At 35.1% G+C, this 19464-nt stretch overlaps 1 protein-coding gene across 1 annotated transcript in view; it reads left to right on the top strand.

Annotated features, from left to right (window-relative positions):
• LOC145693547 (retinal guanylyl cyclase 2) overlaps positions 1-19464 on the top strand; it is a 980145-nt gene that overhangs the window by 670200 nt on the left and 290481 nt on the right. Inside the window, exon 4 of the mRNA XM_081769634.1 lies at positions 18655-18784. Within this exon, the coding sequence (XP_081625760.1) occupies positions 18655-18784 (130 nt within the window). The remainder of the gene's footprint in view (positions 1-18654; positions 18785-19464) is intronic.

Genomic DNA, 19464 nt, shown 5'->3' with positions numbered 1-19464 from the left:
TCAATTTGTTCGAACAGAAAACCATTCTTTCAACTGCTGTTATAGAAAGGAACGTCATACTTTTCAAAGCGATAAAAACACGTTTTTCGCAAAAACTACGCGTGGGGGTAAATTCTAAATAGATAAGTTTGATTGGAATAAACATAGAAAAATTTAGGGAAAGTGTTTGAGATTGGAAGCATGAATGTGATTATTAAAAATCTTTATAGTGCACGTATAAACTGTAACTGTGCCACAATTATTCTTAACTTATCCACCCACAACTGAGTACCTCTACATTCATAAGAGTACATACATAAATTCTGAGTTAGGTTTCAGCATCTGTACAAAAACAAATTTAAAGACACTATTTACTCAGGAGATGTTTATTGCCCTATAGTTACATATTTCCATATAAGAGTTTCTGTTACGAATCGTGCTCCAACTGATCCTCATATAATCATATTTAACCTAGTAACACGTATTCAATATATAGGTATGTGCCACTATTCTGTAAAATTACGTGTCCGTAGCCTTGAAGTCTCCTTTCCAACAGTGGTGAAGCATGATGTAAAGTTTGGTGGGCTGCGAAAAAAAAAGTGTGAAAGAACAGAAATGTAGGCCGTTCAATAAACGTACTTCCTGTAAGAACGAAAGATCTGTATATAGGCGGTCACGATCTCACATACAGATGCACGTATATAACATTAGGCTGACATATGTATAAGGTAACCAACAAAGTTCTGCCGTTTTTTGTGCAGGACTGTGTTTAATTGGCCCTCTCACCGTGAATTGAATGCGAATGGAGATAAGACGAAGGTCAGTTGTTATTGGTATATCTAACATACTAACTGGTTGCGGCAGTTAAGTTACACCGTGAACTTGCGTAAGGAGAGAATAAACATGGGACCTCCCCAGAGCGTCATAAGGGCGTGTATGCTGTACGAGTTCAAACGGGTCAAACGCCGCTGCAGTGAAGCGGAAGATATGACAGGCCTTTGGTGAGAACGTCGTGACTACGTAGACTGTGCAGTAGTGGTTTAACACATTTAAGGACGGTGTCGAAACACTCCAAGACGCACAACATGCTGGAAGACCAAACACATGTACAAAATGAAGATCTTCAGGCAGCAATTAGGGCGAACAGTGGCCAGACATTTGAAGAACTGGGACTATAATTCAATGTGAGTGGAGAAACCATTTGGCAGCACCTCTATCAACTTGGGAAGCACTACAAGTTGGATCGATGGGTCCCACAGGATTTGACTCCGGGCCAGAAGGCTACGTGAGCAGACACCTGTGTTCTTTGCTGTCTCTTCTGAGGAAGGAGCCATTTCTAGACAGGATGTTGACATTGGATGAGAACTGGGTCCTGTACAAAGAACCACGGCGCCGTCATCCATGGTTAGTATCTTATGAAGTGGTTCCAAAACAGATGAAACCAGCACTGCACCAGAAGAAGGTCCTCCTGTGTTTGGTGGACTGCTCTCGGCATCGTGCATCGGGAACTGCTACCAACTGGTCAGAGCATCAATGGAACTGTGTACTGTCAGCAGTTGAGCCGTGTTCAAAAAAGCCCCCTCAAAACGCTGGAGTTTTCTGAATCACAAAGGGGTCCTCCTGTTACAGGACAACGCTTAGCTCCGTGGCTAGGATGATCAGTTGAAAGGAAGCGCTAGCGCCTTCGATGGTTGCATCCGCCATACTCTCCGGACATTGTACCGTCTGATTGTCATGTGCTTCATTTCTTGGACAATTACCTTAGAGTACGCCAGTTCAAATTCCTAGTAGAGATGCAAAATGCACTTGATACCTTCCTCTCTTCACGGCCCACCAAGTTCTACCGGGATGGAATCTATGGCCTTCCAGAACGTTGGCAGAAGGTTGTCAATGCTGATGGGGACTATTTTTGTTCTTCCAGGTACGTCTTGGGTGACATATGGATGTTCTAAGGTGGTGGGTGAAAAGGCGACAGAACTTTTTTGGTTACCTTTATAATATACAGATGACTTTTGTTTGTCAGACATCTGCAGCAGCATGATGTAACATCTAAGCGGTAAAGGAGCAGTACGTATGTAGCATATGAATAATGTACGTTCCGTACAGATTTCTGTGGTAAACATAAGAAATCTGTACATTTGAACAATATACCGCTGTGCGGATAATGGATTTTTCTCACTATAATTAACGGATTTGATCGTATGGTAGAATTAGACCTTTTCTTCTTTATTAGACGTTTTTGATCAAAGTCACAGATAAACCTTTGCCCTGTATTGAGATCCTGAACACACATATCAAGTCTGTCCGTTGTTTTATTCAGTTTAGCCATCCTACCATCAATTCCAGTACTTACCTTATTTTGGCCACATCTCTGTAATTAGACGTTGCCGGCCAAAGTCGCAGATAAAATTTTTTTCTTCTTGTATTAAGGTCCTGATCACGTATGTGAAGTTTGTCGGTTTATTCCCAGAATACTCTGTATATAGTTTGCTCAGCTGAGTGAAGTATATCAATTATCTTTGAATATCTTTCTCCGTCATATGCAGATAATATATCAGAGCAATACATTTTATCGTTTTCTTTTAGCCTACTTTACAGGATACTATTGTGATACGTTAAACAAAAGATTTCGTTTCGTTTCAGTATCGTCCGGTGACGTTAATAAGACTTCCACTTTAAACTCACTGTCAGAAGAGTTGCTACCTCAGAGAACACGCTATGTAATTGAAAGTGTGTGACAAGAGTTATTTATAACTATGTTCTTACTTTGAGTAACCAGCTTGAAAAGGAATTCAGTTCAAACGTGAGCTTCAGAATAGAGCTTATGGACGATGAGTTTATTGAATCAAGTTCCTTTAGTGTGTGTGTAGACATAAGAGAGATGGAGATTGTTTGTAGTTAACGCGTCACTGAGACTGTAAAGACGGTTATATACTCTAGTGAGACTGTGGGAAACAAGATATTTCTCAAGGCTTAGTTCGACGTGTTGTCTACAACAGTAAATTGGAAATCGTAAAATCGGGTAGTGCACTCAAATTCCGAGTTCATTTACTTTGTTAATGCATGACACGAATAGAGACATTTCAAAGCGTACATACTTCGAGATTGAAGCTCTCTTTTATGTATCAGGTGTTTTTTTTTTTACATAAAACACCGAGTGCTTATTAATCACAAACGGTTGAAAATGCAAATAAAACGATCTTTTTCAGTTTAACGTCCCACGATTATGCTTTTTGGACTACAGTAAACGGATGATTAATGAAAATGAATGGATGTAGAAATAATTTTTTGCACCCTCTCATCTTGAATTGGATGCAAATCGTTGAAGACAAAAGAATGGAACCCACTGACCCATCAGTTACCGTGACCCACAACCCACAGTGATCCACTGTGACCTACCACTCACCATGACACTCTCTGATCCATGATCCATGCCCTCCTCTTCACTGACTAAAGATTTTACACTTGTAATAAAACAATTCTGTGGAATTATCACTAAAAATCGAAGTTTGAATCTCTACGTCAATCGCTCAAGCACCGCTCTGTTATAATACGAGTGGATCTGACCTTTACGGTATGAAATAGTAAAGTGTTTATCATATTCCATATTACGATGAATTTCAAATTAATTATCAGACATAGTTATTTAATTGTTGAATTACAGATACTTTTCAGTGGAAAATAATATGAAATTTGAAAATCTCAAATTAAGGAGAAGCAGGGCAACGTAAAGGAAAAAAAAAAAGAACAGTGTAAAATTGGATTGTGTCTCGAAAGCCAAATTGAAAGTCCTATTGCTATTATTACAATTACAAATATCAACATTCAAAGGAGCCTGAAGTTCGTTTCTCACTTAGATTTACTCATCTCAGGTAAGAAAACAGGAACAAATGAAAAGGGAACAGAAATAGAGGTATTTAAAATAAAACGTAGACAAATTGACCAATGTTCACCAGATGTTGTCTACAATGCACTGGAGAGCAATATAGTGGGTTGGTAGGTCGGTGAGTCAGTGCATTACGGTAGAACGCAATAGGTTACATCCTGTTGACCCACGATTTACTGACCCATTCACAATCTTGACCCAAGACCCACTGACCCACTCCATCTCTGATCGAAGAGAGTCCTCTCCTTGCCCTACAGAGACTCCTACCATGGTTCCTAGGAAGGTCATGGGTCCCGGGTTCGATCCCAGCCCCCGCCAAGTGAACTTTGTGGTGGACAAATATCGTGTGCGTGGGTTTCCACGGGGTTCTCCCGTTTTCCCTCACTTTCTTCATTCCACCATTTCATTCATTATTCATCATCACCGTCTCCTTTAGCCTAACCGGCATAAGCGTGGGACGTAAAACCCCAAGATTTAATTTCATTTCCTAGGAAGGTCATCCGAATTTTTTTAAATACAGGTACAAAGTATGTAAATTCTTTACATCATTCAAAAGATCACGGCAAAACAAAGAAAAAAAGCTTTTTCTTGTGAATCGCTGTTTGTTGAATGACCACCATTATGAGTCCTTGCGGTTAGATAAAACGCCCAATACATATACATGGATAACGAACAAAAGGTGAGATAGAAAATAATGAGAAAGCATATCGAATAGATAGCTCTGCTTACCCCACATCATTCCTTATCATGGAACCCTGAGGAACACCCAAAGATTTTAAATGATAATGAAATTTTATTCATCATCAAAAAAACAAAGAACTTTTGCAGGAAAACTTTTAGGTTAGGGGTTACCATTTACGAAATTACATATTTTATTTTGAATTCTTGCACAGTCAGATAAAACAGTTAAATGTAGCTACTTTTTGTTTGAAAATGATAAAGAGAAAACAAGAGATGGTTTAATGAATGCTGGCCGTTTAATACCGTGAGTCCATCTTTCAGAATTGTGTGAAATAAAACATTTTTTCTATATGAGAAAAATATAGAAATATTTCTTCCCACGAAATCCTGAATTTGGTTTCCCCTCAATGCTTCTGAAACAGTGTTTTCTTCTCAAAATTGGGTAGAAATATCCAAGATGGCAACACTAACAGATCATAACATACTGACAGTTGGCAACACTGTTTATCATAACAACATATGCGACTCCGCCTATTACCGAAAAAGCTACTATAATTTTCGGAAATACTGTAGCTGAAACTATATAATGTGGAATAAAGGCGCGGTGGCTCAGTCCGAAAGTAGTCATCTACCTATTAACTAGGAAGCCCAGGTTCCCTAGGACAAGGGCGTCATTTGGGGACATCAGGAGGAACAATTATCAACCTGAATTTGAGATATACATATTTTTTTAATCAGTTATATACTAACAAAAAAAAAACGTGCTGAAGAGTCTTGCCCCTCGTAAGCAAAATGTGAAATGACTCTGTTTAGGTTGGAGTTAATTATCTTTGTACCCTCGTTCACAGAGGCTCTGTAAAAAAAAAAAAAAAAAAAAAAAATACCTAGTAGTAAATTTGATGGTAAACGGCAGCCAGACTATGATGCTGACTATACAAGGGTATTTCCACATGTTCCGACCTGACACTGAAGTATCGTCACTAGCGATGACATAGAGTACCATCTATGGAAGAAATAATATATCACTTTCAACTGTTAGCTGCGTCAGCTCGTTACAGGCAGTAATGCCATCCCATGGAGAAAATTCAATTTTGTGGGATTTTCGGCATTAATTTTTTCGAAGGAGATAAAGAGCATTTTCGCCAAAATTGGCAACATATATGGGATTTTCCGTATATACAGAATACATGCCAACAAAATTCTCTAGAGACGAAAAATAGATATTAATTAGTGCTAATTAGTGAAATTAGTGCTAAGTTACACTTTTTACCTCGAAAGTTCATGCTACTGAGGAAGCGGTAGTTTGTGGAGTGTGTGATAGTCAAAAATCAAATCAGGGGGCATGGTGGCTTAGTGGTAAAGCGTGCTTGGGGTCACTGGTTCGATCCCAGCTCGCGCCGTGTGGACTGCGGTGGACATACGTCGTGCTCGTGGGTTTTTCCGTTTCCTTCCACTTTCTTCATTCATTTCTCATAATCACCGTCGCATATAGCCTCACCGGCATAACCGTAGGACGTAACACTCAAAGATTTCATTTTATTTCTCAAAAATCAAATGACAAGAAACGAAAATTGTGCTCTGGCAAGATAAAATAATGAACAAACCAACTGAATACATGAAAGAAGGAAAAACACCAAACGAGAAATAAAAACAAGAAAGAAAGTAAAATATGAAACGATAAACAATCAACTTCCAAAGTTTTCTACAAAATGTGTGCAAAACGAAGTTTTCTCTAGGATCATTAGGCTCAGCACGAGGTGATGTTACCAAAGCGTGATGGACTGTATTTCTGACAGAAAAAAAAAAGTTTTTAACTAAGGAATACCTTTTCACAAGCTATTTTATATTCCTGGAAGACCGAACAGTTTCACTTATTATTATTATTATTATTATTATTATTATTATTATTATTATTATTATTATTATTATTATTATTATTATTAATAATAATAATAATAATAATACTAATAATAATAATGGTAAGAAAACAAAATTTATGACACACACTAATAAAACCCAATATTTTATCAGTAAATACGAGGTCAATGGCGTACACTAAAGAAAGTAAGTATTATTAAAGATCTAGGTATTACATTTAACAGTCAGTTAAAGTTTCTAAATAGTGGCCTGTATTTCAAAGAGATAAAACACATGTGTATTTATTTAAATTACTTGTAATATCATAACTAGAATTTGGTTCAGTAATTTGAAACAGCATTTCTAAAACTTTAACAAACATGATAGAAGCTGTACAAAAATGTTTTATTCGACTGCTATGCTTTAAGATGAAAATGAGTACTGTTCACATAGCTATGAATATTGGAATGATTATTGGGGTTTAGAGAGTCTTATGAATAGAAGAAATATTTTCGACAGACTATGCATTCAAAAAGTACTAGAGAATGTTTATATCAGTGAATACTGTTTACGAAACATAGGTTTCAAAGTACCCAATCATAGCATACAAGAAATAGTACGATTTTAGTTCCTCTGAATTGGAAACGTGAAATTTTAAAAAGGCTGGCGGATTCTTTAAGCACATTTTAGACTTACTGTATTAAATAAGTGAAAATTTTATATGATCCGACTGATCGTTTTTAAGCAATGACGTTTAGAAACATTAAGCTAAAATGTAAGTTTAAGACTGCAGTTCACATACGCTCTCACCTTCGGTGCGAGCGGTCCCGGGTTCGATTCCCGGTGTTGGCACTCGGTCGAAAAAGTGTAAAATGCTTTTTCAAGCTAACTACCCTGAATGAGGTTTTTCTTTGTTTTCCTCATTCACACCAGGCAAATGCCGGTGTGGTACCTAACTTATAGGTTCCAGACCGCTTCCTTTCTTCCTTCCCTTTCCCCGGATAGCGTGCTCGCCGAGGGATGTCATCCCTTTTGACGAGCTAAATGGCCTTAGATGCCGAAAGCCCAGAAATCTAAATCCTACATCCTACATCCCTACTGCACTTCATAGCTTTTCGTTGATAGATAGATAGATAGATAGATAGATAGATAGATAGATAGATAGATAGATAGATAGATAGATAGATAGATAGATAGATAGATAGATAGATAGATAGATAGATAGATAGATAGATAGATAGATAGAGAGCTTGGTAATTTTTACAGCGTTGACAAGAAAGTATTTCCGCTTAACTGACCTTTATATACATTGTGTTTTATATTAGTGCTCACCTTTTTAATGCTTTGTTAATTATTATTATCATTAGTAGTATTCATAGTAATGTATCGTGCTGTGTTTTTGCAAAAAAAGCTGTTCGCGGCACTCCTAACAAAAATTTCTGGATCCGCACCTGTTTTAGTCACTTATTCAGCGAGACAACTAATTATGCTATACTTCCAAATAAAGTATAAATTCAAAGACGGAGTCAAATACATCTTAAAAAATAAATGCACTTTAGTTAGTTATGGATAATTTCATATTAACTTTATATTTAAGAGATTAATATAATTCACAGTAATTATTGCTGTCGCCACTAGTCCTCATGTCTTTCTTCAATGATTTCTATTTCTTCTACAACATCATTAGATGTCGCAACGTCGCGCACCGGCACACCATGATTAAAAATGTTCGTAACGTGTCCATTTATAATAGTTGACATAATACTTCCTATCTGAAGAGCAAGATAAACTATTGTTGGCACTGTAATAATGGCCAGGTGCGGGTATTGCAACGTAACAACTATAAGCATACCTATTGTAAGAAATAATCCCAAAAATAAAATCAATGATATCATCCACACAATGGCAACTACCAAACCAAAACCGCACAGAAATAGGAAAGCAACAGTCGCAAGAGTCCAAACAATATTTTTAAAATTAAATGAAGATATCCATCCAGATAGATCAGCGCTCCAATTTTGAAACATATCACAAATTTCCCACTGTTACTACTTTAGTTCACAAATCTGAAAGAAGATGTCTTCATTATCGCAACCAGATGTCACTGCTGCTACAATGTCACGACACACAAAAATGAACAAATTGTTCAAGTTATTTCATCTTGGTTTTTCACTAAAAACTTTCTTTTCTTGTGAAATTATCTTAACCTTTTGTGACAAGAATTTTGAGCTGAAACAATACGTAAGGTTATTTTTATATTATTTAGAAAACTCCGCTAGATGTCACTGCTTACTACTTTATCACAAGATAAAACTGACATACCAACTCGCATACCAAATTAAAAACGAACTTAGTTTATTGGCTTCAATTCCTTGTTTACCATTTATGACTTCAATAGTTTTCTGCTTTGAATTTGATCACGTAATAAAATTTGAACAGTCGCTTTATTCATTTTAAAATTACGATACTCAGTGCTCGTTTCCGAGTGATGAATTGAATTGTTTATTCGTTGCAATAGAGAGAGAATATTTAACTGTTACAATGTAGTTTAAATTCATAACCGAAGTAAATCTACCATCTTTCACCAATTTTTACATAGAAATTGATATATTACAAAACAATTACTTTAAAGAAATCTTACTGATATAGGTGCTTGGGACCATAGGCGTTGAAAGAACTTATTATATGAGTGTGCACAAAGCTAAATAAATAGTAACTTTTCATATGGATGTACACAAAGATAATTAAAACTTAATGTGTCGTATAGGTGTGCACAAAACTAATCAAATTGTAACTTTTCATATAAGTGCTTGCAAAGCTCATGAAAATGTATATTTTCATATGGTTGAGCCCAAAGGTAATTAAAATAACTTTTCATATGGGTGTGCACAAAGATAATTAAAACATAAATTTACATATGATGGTGCAAACTATAAATAAAACAACTCTTCGTATGAGTGTGCACAAATATAATTAAAACAAATTTTCATATAGAAGTGCACAAAGATAATTAAAACAATTTTTCATATGGTTGTGCACAAAGATAATTAAAACAACTTTTCATATGGATGTGCACAAAAGTAATTAAAACCACTTTTCACATGGATGTGCACAAAGGTCATTAAAACATAACTTTTCATATGGATGTGCACAAAGGTAAATAAAATAACATTTCATGTGGATGTGCACATAGATAATTAAAACAACTTTTCATAGGAGTGTGTACAAAGGTAAAAAAAACATCTTGTCATATGGGTGTGCACAACCATAATTAAAGCAAATTTTCATATGAGTGTGCAAGGTATTTAAAACAACGTTTCAAAGAGTGTTCACAAAGGTAATTAAAACATCTTTTCAGATTGATGTGTACAAAGATAATTGAAACAACTTTTCATAGGGTGTGCACAAAGGTAATTAAAACAACTTTTCACATGGATGTGCACAAAGGTCATTAAAACATAACTTTTCATATGGATGTGGACAAAGGTAAATACAACAACTTTTAATGTGGATGTGCACATAGATAATTAAAACAACTTTTCATAGGAGTGTGTACAAAGGTAAAAAAAACATATCTTGTCATATGGGTGTGTACAACCATAATTAAAGCAAATTTTCATATGAGTGTGCAAGGTATTTAAAACAACGTTTCAAAGAGTGTTCACAAAGGTAATTAAAACATCTTTTCAGATTGATGTGTACAAAGATAATTGAAACAACTTTTCATATGGATGTGCACAAAAGTAATTAAAACAACTTTTCACATAGATGTGCACAAAGGTCATTAAAACATAAATTTTCATATGGATGTGCACAAAGGTAAATAAAACAACTTTTCATGTGGATGTGCACATATATAATTGAAACAACTTTTCATAGGAGTGTGTACAAAGGTAAAAAAAACATATCTTGTCATATGGGTGTGCACAACCATAATTAAAGCAAATTTTCATATGAGTGTGCAAAGTATTTAGAACAACGTTTCAAAGAGTGTTCACAAAGGTAATTAAAACATCTTTTCAGATTGATGTGTACAAAGATAATTGAAACAACTTTTCATAGGGTGTGCACAAAAGTAATTAAAACAACTTTTCATATGGATCTAAACAAAGATATTTAAAGTGACTTTTCATCTGGGTGTGCACAAAAGTAATAAAAAAACTTTTCATATGAGTGTGCACACAAGTAATTAAAAGCCTCTCACCTTTTTATCACGTTCTCTCAGTGGTAGAGCGTTCATCTCTGGTGCTTGGAATCCCTAGTTCGATCCAAGCTCGCGCCAAGTAAACTTTGTGGTGAACAAACACCGTGTGGGTGGGTTTCCTCGGGGTTCTTTCGTTTCCTCCTGCTTTCTTCATTCCATCATTTTATTCATTACTCATCATCACCGTCTCCTTTAGCCTACATAGCAAAATCGTAGGACGTAAAACTTAAAGATTTCATTCCATTTTCTTATAACTTTCTTACATGTTCATGTTACTGGGTGTTGTGTGTATTAAAACTTCAATAAAATGTTTTCTTCAATGAATTGAAGAAATATAGATAATAAAGTGTTAAAATGTATGATAATTAACAAGAGAAGAAGAATCAAATAATTTTATTAAGTATGCACAGATTAGAGTTGCCAACTCTGAAAAATAAAATTACCAGCACCCACTCACACTTCTCAAAATTAAGAATATTTGTATTTTAGATCTTGAAATAAAGAGCTGTAGATGGCAAAATTACTGGTCAGCCCAAGGATGTTATAAAATAGAGGATTTGCTCTTACAACAAAATCTTGAAGCCATACGTCACAGTTTCGCCATCCCTACTCTGTCCACTCCGCCCAATAAGATCGCAACGTTTTGAGCCAACAATCATGGCGGAAACGAAAGTAGCCAATCAGACGATAGCGGGAACGAGAGTAGCCAATCAGACGTGCCGATACTCGTTTTTTTCTTTGGCTTCATTAGTTCAATGGGATGAAGATACATATGGGCAGATCCTCTATTTTATAACATCCTTGGGTCAGCCGGTAAAATGCCGATCACTTTGTAGCCCAACACTGGCTCATACGGTATACTCAACAACAAGAGTGGTACATAAATGAAGATCTTCATCTTCGTAAGAATTACGTAGCAGCACCATTCATACAAAGAAGAGGAACAAATGTTTCGTATTTCCAATTTCCCCTGGTGTTCATTATTATTATTATTATTATTATTATTATTATTATTATTATTATTATTATTATTATTATTATTATTATTATTATTATTATTATTATTATTATTATCCAAGTTCTGCATTTTTATGCAGCTATAAAGAAAAAAATCAGCTAAATACCCTTCTTTCTATACATGACAAGGAAATAAAAGGTAAACCAGCCCTATTGTTTTCATGAGAATACGGGACACCTTCGATCTGTCGTCCCCCTCTCCCAACAAACACACATCCAAGTCTCCAATCATACAAGTAATTTTCCCCTGCTTTATTTGAAATAATATAAAGAAATAGCGAACAATTTGTAGTACAATCTGTTCTCAGAAAACTTTATGAGTGAAGAATTCCTATGAGAGCTCCTTCGTGGCTAAGCAGTTAGCGTACACGCATTTGGCGTAGAAGAACCGGGTTCAAAGGGGTGCTGCTGAAAGAGATCCCCAAAGAACTCCTATAAAATCAATCAAGAATTCCTATAAGTATTTTGCATTTACATGAGATTTTTGCATCTGAATACGCTTCCCAAATAATATGTATATTAAAGATTCTAGCAGACGAAAGAAAAATTATGTACTGCAATGTTATACATTGACACATTAGTGCGTATTCTAGAAGGATTAAAGAAAATTAAGTGTTACTACTAGAAATACAAATACTTTTTTTTAAAAAAATAAATAGGGTTATCACAAAAAACAATAGTACATGAAATTTTACTCATATATTGCACGAAATATAATTTTCTTTTTTTTTTTTTTCAACAATGAACGTTACTTCTTGTACCAAATATTCATGACAACACTCAAGAAATACTAGAAATATAACAGTAACAATCCTGATATAGTTGTACTATATCTCAATAGTTTATTAATAAGAATAAAAAATATCATGTAAGTCTCAATTGCATAGACAATGATATTTAGCACATATTGTTTGTATAATAGACACACAAGGAATTCTTTAACTTACATGTATTTATCATTACAATAGATTTTCTCATTCAGATTTTTATTGTTGAACAAATAATCGTACATTTAAGTATACGAAAAGTGCAAGTTTTGCTTCAGAATTAAAGCATTTGCAATGGTGAATTCCGAAATATTTGTTTTCTCACTTAACCAATAGAGTTTATTTAAAAAAAAAAAAAAAAAAAAAAAAAAAAAGACATTCTATTCGTGAATTTGACCCTGGAATACAGAGACAAAATTCGACAATTTTTGGTAGAACTATTACATTTATAAATCTTTTCTTGAAGATGTTGAACACAGACATTCATTTCCAGTTATTTAAACATGTCTTCTGCTACAATACCTTTAATAATAGAAGATTCGTCAAAGAATGTTGTGTTGTCAACTTGCATATTACCTATATTTTCTATTAATGATATAGTTTCTTCAACATTTGATCATTCAGGCTCTGATTTCAAAGTATACGAAGTTAATGTGCGGAGATCTGAAAACTGCTTTTCCCCAGAAATTAGATAATCGTACAGTACAATGTAGAATATGTGAACATAATCCTGTGTATAAAATCTACCTTGAACTTGTTTGTCAGATTCATACATGTCCTTCAACAGAGGTTTAGCTTTTATACTAAAAAAAATATTATCTTTCCTATTCACCTTCATTATGAGAAGTTCAAAACATGCTAACACAACAGTAATACATGCATGCTGTTTTCCAATTTCTCTTATACTTGTCTCAAAAATATTTCACAAATAAACCACAACCACAATTCTGACTCTTCACCATTAAAAAAATATTTTAAAGCATAAGAAGACCTTATCTCAGACAGGAAAAAGTACTTTAGAGCAGGATATAAACTAATAATTCTTCCAAGAGTCGGCAACAGTGCCAGCCATTTAGTGTTATTGCAACCAAACCTGGTAAGAAATATTGAACTAGAACTGTTGCAATATATCTGATTGATGTTAGTGGTGTCTTTGGATACGCAGTACGGGACTAAAATACGGAACATTTGCCTACCCGACTAAATTTACGGGGAGGTGGGACACTCGGGTCCAAACTCGGGACTGTCCCGTTTTTTACGGGACGTATGGCAGGCTTAATAAAAGGATATCTAGTCAACCATGAAATTTGATTGTTTTCCTATACGAAATAACGCAGTGTATAATTCTTTCTGAGTATCATTTCCTCGAATGTTAGTTAATAACATTCATCATGAAGGTATATAGAAAGTTTTCTAGTTCGATTTTTGTAATGTTGTAAATTTCCTACAGCAAGATCATTTACACGTGTTTTATTTTATTCTGTGTTTTCATATCATGTTATATTCCTTTATTTCTATCCTGTCTAACAGGCAACCGGAATATTTTTGTCACATTTCCTGCTGTTAAGTTTCAATTGCCACATTTCACAGCAGTCTACAAGATAGTTTGTCTTTCTGTAGGGCAATTGTGTCATGCAAACACGATATTTCTTTCTATAATTTTCAATCGTCAGCAAAATGTAAAAGGTCACTAGGATTAGCTGGTAAGTATGAATAGAGGTCGTCCACATACAGGACAGATAGCAGGGTGCCCAAGTACACTCCCCTGAGGTACCCCCGAGATCACCTGGTGATTAAAGAGAGGAATTTACCATGTATATTAAACCTATTGGAAAGCTTGTGGAAAAGAGGAGTGTGACTGATAGAATCACCTGGCCTTGGAGAGATAAAAATAGATTGTATTTAATTGAGTATTGTTATTCATGCATTTAACTGTACAGCAAAAAAGAATACTTAAGTTTGCGAGATTTGAGCTTTATGGTAGAAAGCCGTGCTGATAAGTGTGATTGTAAGGTGATTTGAGTTTAAGTAGCCTGTCTTTGATATTTTTATCGCAGATAATAAATATTACAGAAAAAATATATATTAGTCTATTAAAATTTTTAATGTTTTATATGAGGAAAATATAGTAATTTGAATTTATTCGCAATTATGGATTTCTTTTTACATTTCTTTTCATTATTGTAACAATGTAGGATAAAACTTCAATTATTTAATTTTTGATTGGTCGAATTAATATCATCCTACATTGTAGTTCTTGTCACGCGCCCTTTCCTATCCAATCAAAAGTACCTTTCTGATGATGAACAATTTTTTCCCGCATCATGTCATCCTATCAAGACTAATTTCGCAGTTAGTTGATTCGTGAGAAAACCACTATTAGACTGACATTTCGGTGACAATGTTCCGTGGTGCAGCATTTTGCATAGTACACATTTACACAGATCAGCGTATAAAGACAGTTTATTTACGTGTACAACATGGAATCCATTTATCTCTAATGATCAGTAAGAATGGAGTCAGGAAGTGTTACCCAATATTTTAAAGCCAAAGTGCGACGTAATTGGATGATTAGCTCAAGTGTTGCCTTGGTCATTAATTGTTTTAGCTTTCGTTCAGTCTGCCCAGTTAAAGATATCAATGTGTCAGAAACCAATGGTAGAGAAGGTTTTTTACAGTTGTAGGTTATGGCTAGAGAAAGTGTGATCCAAATGTTATCACACATGCAGCTAAGCTTAAACTAGCCCATATATATATTGAGCGGGGGTGCATCCACGGGGGTTCACGGGGTTCAGATCCCCCAAAAAACCTCCTAACATACATTTGTGCACTTTTAAAATAAAACTATATTTGTTTAACAGGGAAATGAAATGAAATCTTTAAGTTTTACGTCCTACGGTTATGCCGGTTAGGCTAAAGGAGACGGTGATTATGAGAAATGAGTGAAATGGTGGAATGAAGAGTGGGAGGAAACGGGAGAACCCCGAGAAAACCCACGAGAACGGTGTTTGTCCACCACAAAGTCCACACGGCGCAATCTGGGATCGGACCAGGGACCCCAAGCACCGGAGGTGAACACTCTACCACTGAGCCACCGCGCCCATGATACACCACTAATGATTGATGTAGCATGAACATTTGATTTTACACTTTACCTGTACTCTTTCTATTATATAAACAATCTAGTTCTATCATATTTTTTTTCTGAAAATATAGGTAGAAGGATTTTACAATTACTTATTAGATACAGAATAATATCCGTTCAAAACCCATTCAAGGGCTTCAAGTATTGGACCTCCACCCAATGAAAATTTCTGGTTGTGTGCCTGGTATTGAGAGAGTACATGTAATATTTTACGTTAGATTTAAGTAACACTACAGTTTTATTAATGTAGATGTAAGTAATAGTTATAGTTTTAATTATCTTGGGTGATACTTTCTTTTGAAATTTTATCATCTGTGTATCTAGAAATCATATCAGTATGAGCGACAGTGAAGCTAGTGAGAAAAAACATTTGTCGTGATGCTGATTTAAGTGCAATGTAGTATATGTGTTAAATGGAGGGTCTTAGAATGTGAGCGCTTCAACTCAGAAGACTTCAATGATGTCATGAGTAGGAACACTGTACATTTTACATACACTTCATATGTTCAGAAAGGAGGTAATACATGTAACAATACTAGTAATAGTGAAGCTAGCTCAGCAGCCAATGACGACCTCTTTGTAAAAATCATAAACATGCTCAAGAAAGAATTGGAGGATAATAACAAAATCTTGAAAAATGTCTAAAGAATATGAAGGTTGATCACATCTGACCCATGCACTATTTGGTGCTCAAGAAATCGCTAACAGTGATAAAGAACTCGAGAATGGTTTAGAAAATAAGGTCGCTCGGAAAGTCAATAGCTTAAGTGAAAATTTGGGAATGTAAAAGGAGAATTTACCCGTGTCAACTCCAAGGTGAACCAACGAGCTGAAAAAAATAAATGTTGTTGAATTAGAAGTAGGATCAGTTAAATCTCAGAGCTCCGTTGAGAGAGTCCCACTCTAATTTAGATTGCGCCTAGCAAGAGTCGAAAGAGAACTCCGTAGGTTAGAGATGCATTCTGTGGTAGGTAGCGGATGAGAGAACTTCTGCGAAAATAGTCCTACTAAATCAAGCGATGGGTGATACACTACCAGTTGGGAATGTAGGAATTTCACGAGCCACGAACACCATCACGCTACTACTACCGCAGGTATTTGTAGTATTCATAAACCTTATCTTTCCCCGCAAACAGTAACTAATTTTTCATTTCAGCTTAGGCCAGGTTTCGACCAATACTTCAATAACGCGTTTAGTAGTAGTAATATTACTCATAGAATACCAGAGTGTATTACAACTTCTTGACCGTTCGATTTTCATTCGAATCGTGACCCTAACATGTACGCACAACGGAGTCGACCCGAGGAAAAGCATCCAAGTTGTAACAATCCAGAGTGGACATGTATGAATTGGAACCAGAATCATCTGTCAAAGAAACTCCAAGGCTTGACACCAACAGGGATCATAGCAATGGGAGAGAAATTAAACTAACGGACGTAAGTATGTACCCGGAATTTGATGATAACATACGAAAACCCAGTGCGTGTCACTTCCTGACAGAAATTGAACAGAACTTTGGACTATCAAGAGCAAGTCAAAAAGACAAGACTCCAAATTTTGGACGGGAAATTGAGAAAGAGTGCAGATGCTTCGTTTTTAAATATTAAGTAACAAGTGAGATTATATGAGCATTTTCGGTAACTGTTCCTCAAACAGTAAACGAATCTTTAGGATAGTTAGAGCGCAACTCAGCCGTTGGAAATCCCTGCGATATGAGCTTGACAAGCACTCTTCAATAACAGAGTTCATGTGGTATTTACACCACTAATGAAGGAACATTGTAAGAAAATCATGGAGTGGGCAACACGTGGTTAATCTTTGTCTGTTTTCCTTTTGTTAGCAATGTGTTCATTTTTCCTGCAGAACTAAGTTTTCAACTTGTTGTCCTCACACTTTTTTTAGTTGCCTTCCTACGCAACAAGTGGTGTTATGGCGGAGAACCTTAAAAACTGTAAGATATGAAAGCAGACGAGCGTGTTATTGTTCAAAAGATAATGATCAAATATTGTGTTTTGTGTTTAAGATAAGCCTTTTCTTTTATCTTCATTACTTCGTATGCGCATCCTTAGTTTTAATCTTCACTGTGTACTTTCGAATCAAGATATGTATTTGAAGCTCAGAGTTCCAGTTCGGCTTGGTACGTTTGTCGTATATTTATTCTGTTTCACACTTATTTTTGTTTTGATAATTAAGCCACTTAACTAACCAAGTTCAGCAAAAATGCATATATTTTGTAAATTCTAAAATAATACAAAGAATGCTATAAAGTCAACTGTTTTATTGCAGTGTCACTAAACATAAAGTGCTGTTATTTATGAATAAAAGGCTTTCAAAAATGCTGCGCACGAAATTTAACTCATCTACTGACTACCTGGCAGTGAACGTTCTAAGAAGTATGGTGAAGAAAATCAGAAACAATGAAACCCACATTCAATAGTTTGGCCATACGTTTCCAGTCGGAAATGATTCATTTAACCTTGCATAGCCCCTTGTGATTTCTAATGTTCCTGCTTCAGTTTCATGAGGATCACATTATTGGACCTTACAACATTATAATGTTAATTTGTACGTTATTCCACACGATGAATATTATACAAATACATTTTTGAGTTATTTATTTATTTATTTATTATTGCAATAAACAGCTAAATGAATTATCTCGATCGGGTTCGTTAATTGAATCCGTTAATATATTCATGGATAACGGTTACTTGATCAGTATCTATCCATATCGTTTTAAGTCGCTAGTTTCTATGCAACCTGTACAGTAGCTAAGCAATGTTGGTTGCCTATAATAAAGGATATTTGTACTTTTCTTCCTGTAAATATCAAATATCTCATACGTGGAATCCCGAGATCTTGTCAACTGTTTAAGAAGAGTTCAATTTTGCTTTTGTGAAGACTTCGTAATATTGGCGGACTAAAATTTTAACATCTGAAATCATTAAAAAACACCGAAATGTATGATTGATTCTTCAACGAGATTCATAATAAATTCTGATAAATGCTTTAATAAACGTTCCATTTATATCTGTGTTACAAAACTTAGTTATATAATGTTAGCTAAGTATCTTATTGACACTTCTCTCAATTTTATTTTTCCCTTTTTCCTTCCAGAATGCGTTGTCTGAACGGAAGAAATACGCTACTTTTACAAGGCTCACTCCTTCGCTAGCTTCGATGGCAAACGCTCTGGTGCGAATCGTGAAACACTTTCGCTGGAAATATAACGCTATTGTAACAACAGGTGAGTAATAATTGCACCAATTATTTGTTTGTTCTTTTCACAATGGCGTACGAGGATTTATAAGTGCAAAAAAGAAAAAGAGGAAACGAAGGATCATTAAACGCTTTGTTATATCAATAAACAAATAAAAGGAAAGGAAAGTGGTTAAAGATCTGAGTAATAATATTTTGATTTATTATTGTATTTATATTTAATGTCTTTGTAATTAAACATTATCATTACCATCTGCTTCTAAACAGTAATGTTCTGTGTTATTAAAGGTAAGAATGTACTGAAAGATTCCCAAGTTTTGAACTACTTAACATTTCAATGCGACTCGAAATGCATGCATACCTGACACAATATACGGTACTGTAATTTTGCATAGGCATAACCATTATCAAAAATGTTGTAATGCCCAGGGACGTATGTAGGTGATGGGTCCTGAAAGTCCGGACTAAAATAGCCAAACCGGCAGTAATGTCAAAATAGTACTTGGTTTTCTACGTAGGCCTATTTGTTAATTAAATTGTAGTTTTGATACGTGACTGCTTACTTAGTGATTAGTTAAAACTTTTGACAAACAGAAATTACAAGAACTTGTGAAATTCAGACTCGTAGCTTGTAGCTTGTGAAACATTAGAGTAGTAGTTTTGAGGAATAGACCATCCTACAGATATAATTTTGTCCGTAGTACCATC

This window comes from Thermobia domestica, chromosome 8, assembly GCF_964235325.1.
Source record: "Thermobia domestica chromosome 8, izTheDome1.hap1.1, whole genome shotgun sequence".
Taxonomy (NCBI): domain Eukaryota; kingdom Metazoa; phylum Arthropoda; class Insecta; order Zygentoma; family Lepismatidae; genus Thermobia; species Thermobia domestica.
Note: the sequence above shows the minus strand (reverse complement) of the source record. Positions and strands in the feature narration are given on the sequence as shown.